Below are 1123 nucleotides of genomic sequence, written 5' to 3' on the forward strand. Positions count from 1 at the left end.
TAGATTTGGCTGAGTAAGGTTCCTTTTTATAATAAATGTTGTTCTAAGCGTTGTCAGAAGGTGGAAAAAGAAAATTGATGTACTCTTTGATTTCTTCCATGGGCGTTTGTTCCTTGCGACAACGCTCAATCGCCTCTCGCTGTGCTTTCTTATCTTCATGATCACGAGTTGCCTGAGAAATCTGGAAAAGTTGTGCTGCCTCAGACGCGCTCTTTGCGTCTTCGCGTACCTGCTGAGTTTTCCACTTCTCTTTTTCAAATGTTAATGCGTCTGCTGCTGCTGTACTTGCAATTTGAGCTCGTTCGTCCTGCTTGATACTTGCAAGGTTGATTTGTTCCTTGTAGAAACTCAATCGCTCGGAATTGCTTTGCTTGAGTGCACTGTCGACGGTTCGTTTTTTTTTACTTCATTTGCGTTGAGAGCAGGTAGAGGCTTTGCTGGTTGCTTAGCCAAACTTAAAGTTGCTTGTCAAGCCTTTTTGGATTGGGTCTTTGGTTGAGGATCGTTCTCTTTCAGTTGATCATCTTGTTCTTTTAATTCATTCTCTTTTAATTCATTCTCTTTTAATTCATTCTCTTGAAGTTCATTCTCTTTTAATTCATTCTCTTGAAGTTCATTCTCTTGAAGTTCATCGTTAAATTGATTATTATTAAATTGATTATTATTAAATCTATTCTCTTGAACTTCATCATTAAATTGATTTTCATTGAATTGATTTTCATTAAATTGATTCTCATGAAATTGATTATTATCAAATTGATTATTATTAAATTGATTCTCTTGAAGGTCATAATCAAATTGATTATTATTAAATTGATTGTTATTAAATTGATTCTCTTGAAGGTCATCATCAAATTGATCTTCATTGAATTGATTATCTGGAAATCGATTTTCTTGATGTTCATCATTAAATTGATCCAGTTGATCTTGCGCTTGATTCAAGCCGGCTTGGTTGTAACCAAAATCGAATAATGTATGATCTATAGTTGAACAAAAGGAAAAGGTATGGAAAAGGTTAGATACGACAGTAGTCAACTGAGTAAGAAGTGACTTACTAGTGATTGGGATGTTTGGGTTGTTGAACTGAGACTCAACATTCACACGGTTGAATGAGGATTAGGAT

The 1123-nt window shown here is 35.0% G+C and overlaps 1 protein-coding gene across 1 annotated transcript in view; it reads right to left on the reverse strand.

Moving 5' to 3' along the window:
• Window positions 1-43: 43 nt before the first annotated feature.
• Window positions 44-1123, reverse strand: part of MELLADRAFT_113133 (uncharacterized protein) — a gene marked incomplete at both ends in the record, with an annotated part of 1754 nt that continues 674 nt past the window's right edge. The window contains one exon of the mRNA XM_007417796.1: window positions 44-380. Coding sequence (XP_007417858.1) covers window positions 44-380 — 337 coding nt within the window. The remainder of the gene's footprint in view (window positions 381-1123) is intronic.

Source organism: Melampsora larici-populina (assembly GCF_000204055.1).
Source record: "Melampsora larici-populina 98AG31 unplaced genomic scaffold MELLAscaffold_78, whole genome shotgun sequence".
Lineage (NCBI taxonomy): Eukaryota > Fungi > Basidiomycota > Pucciniomycetes > Pucciniales > Melampsoraceae > Melampsora > Melampsora laricis-populina.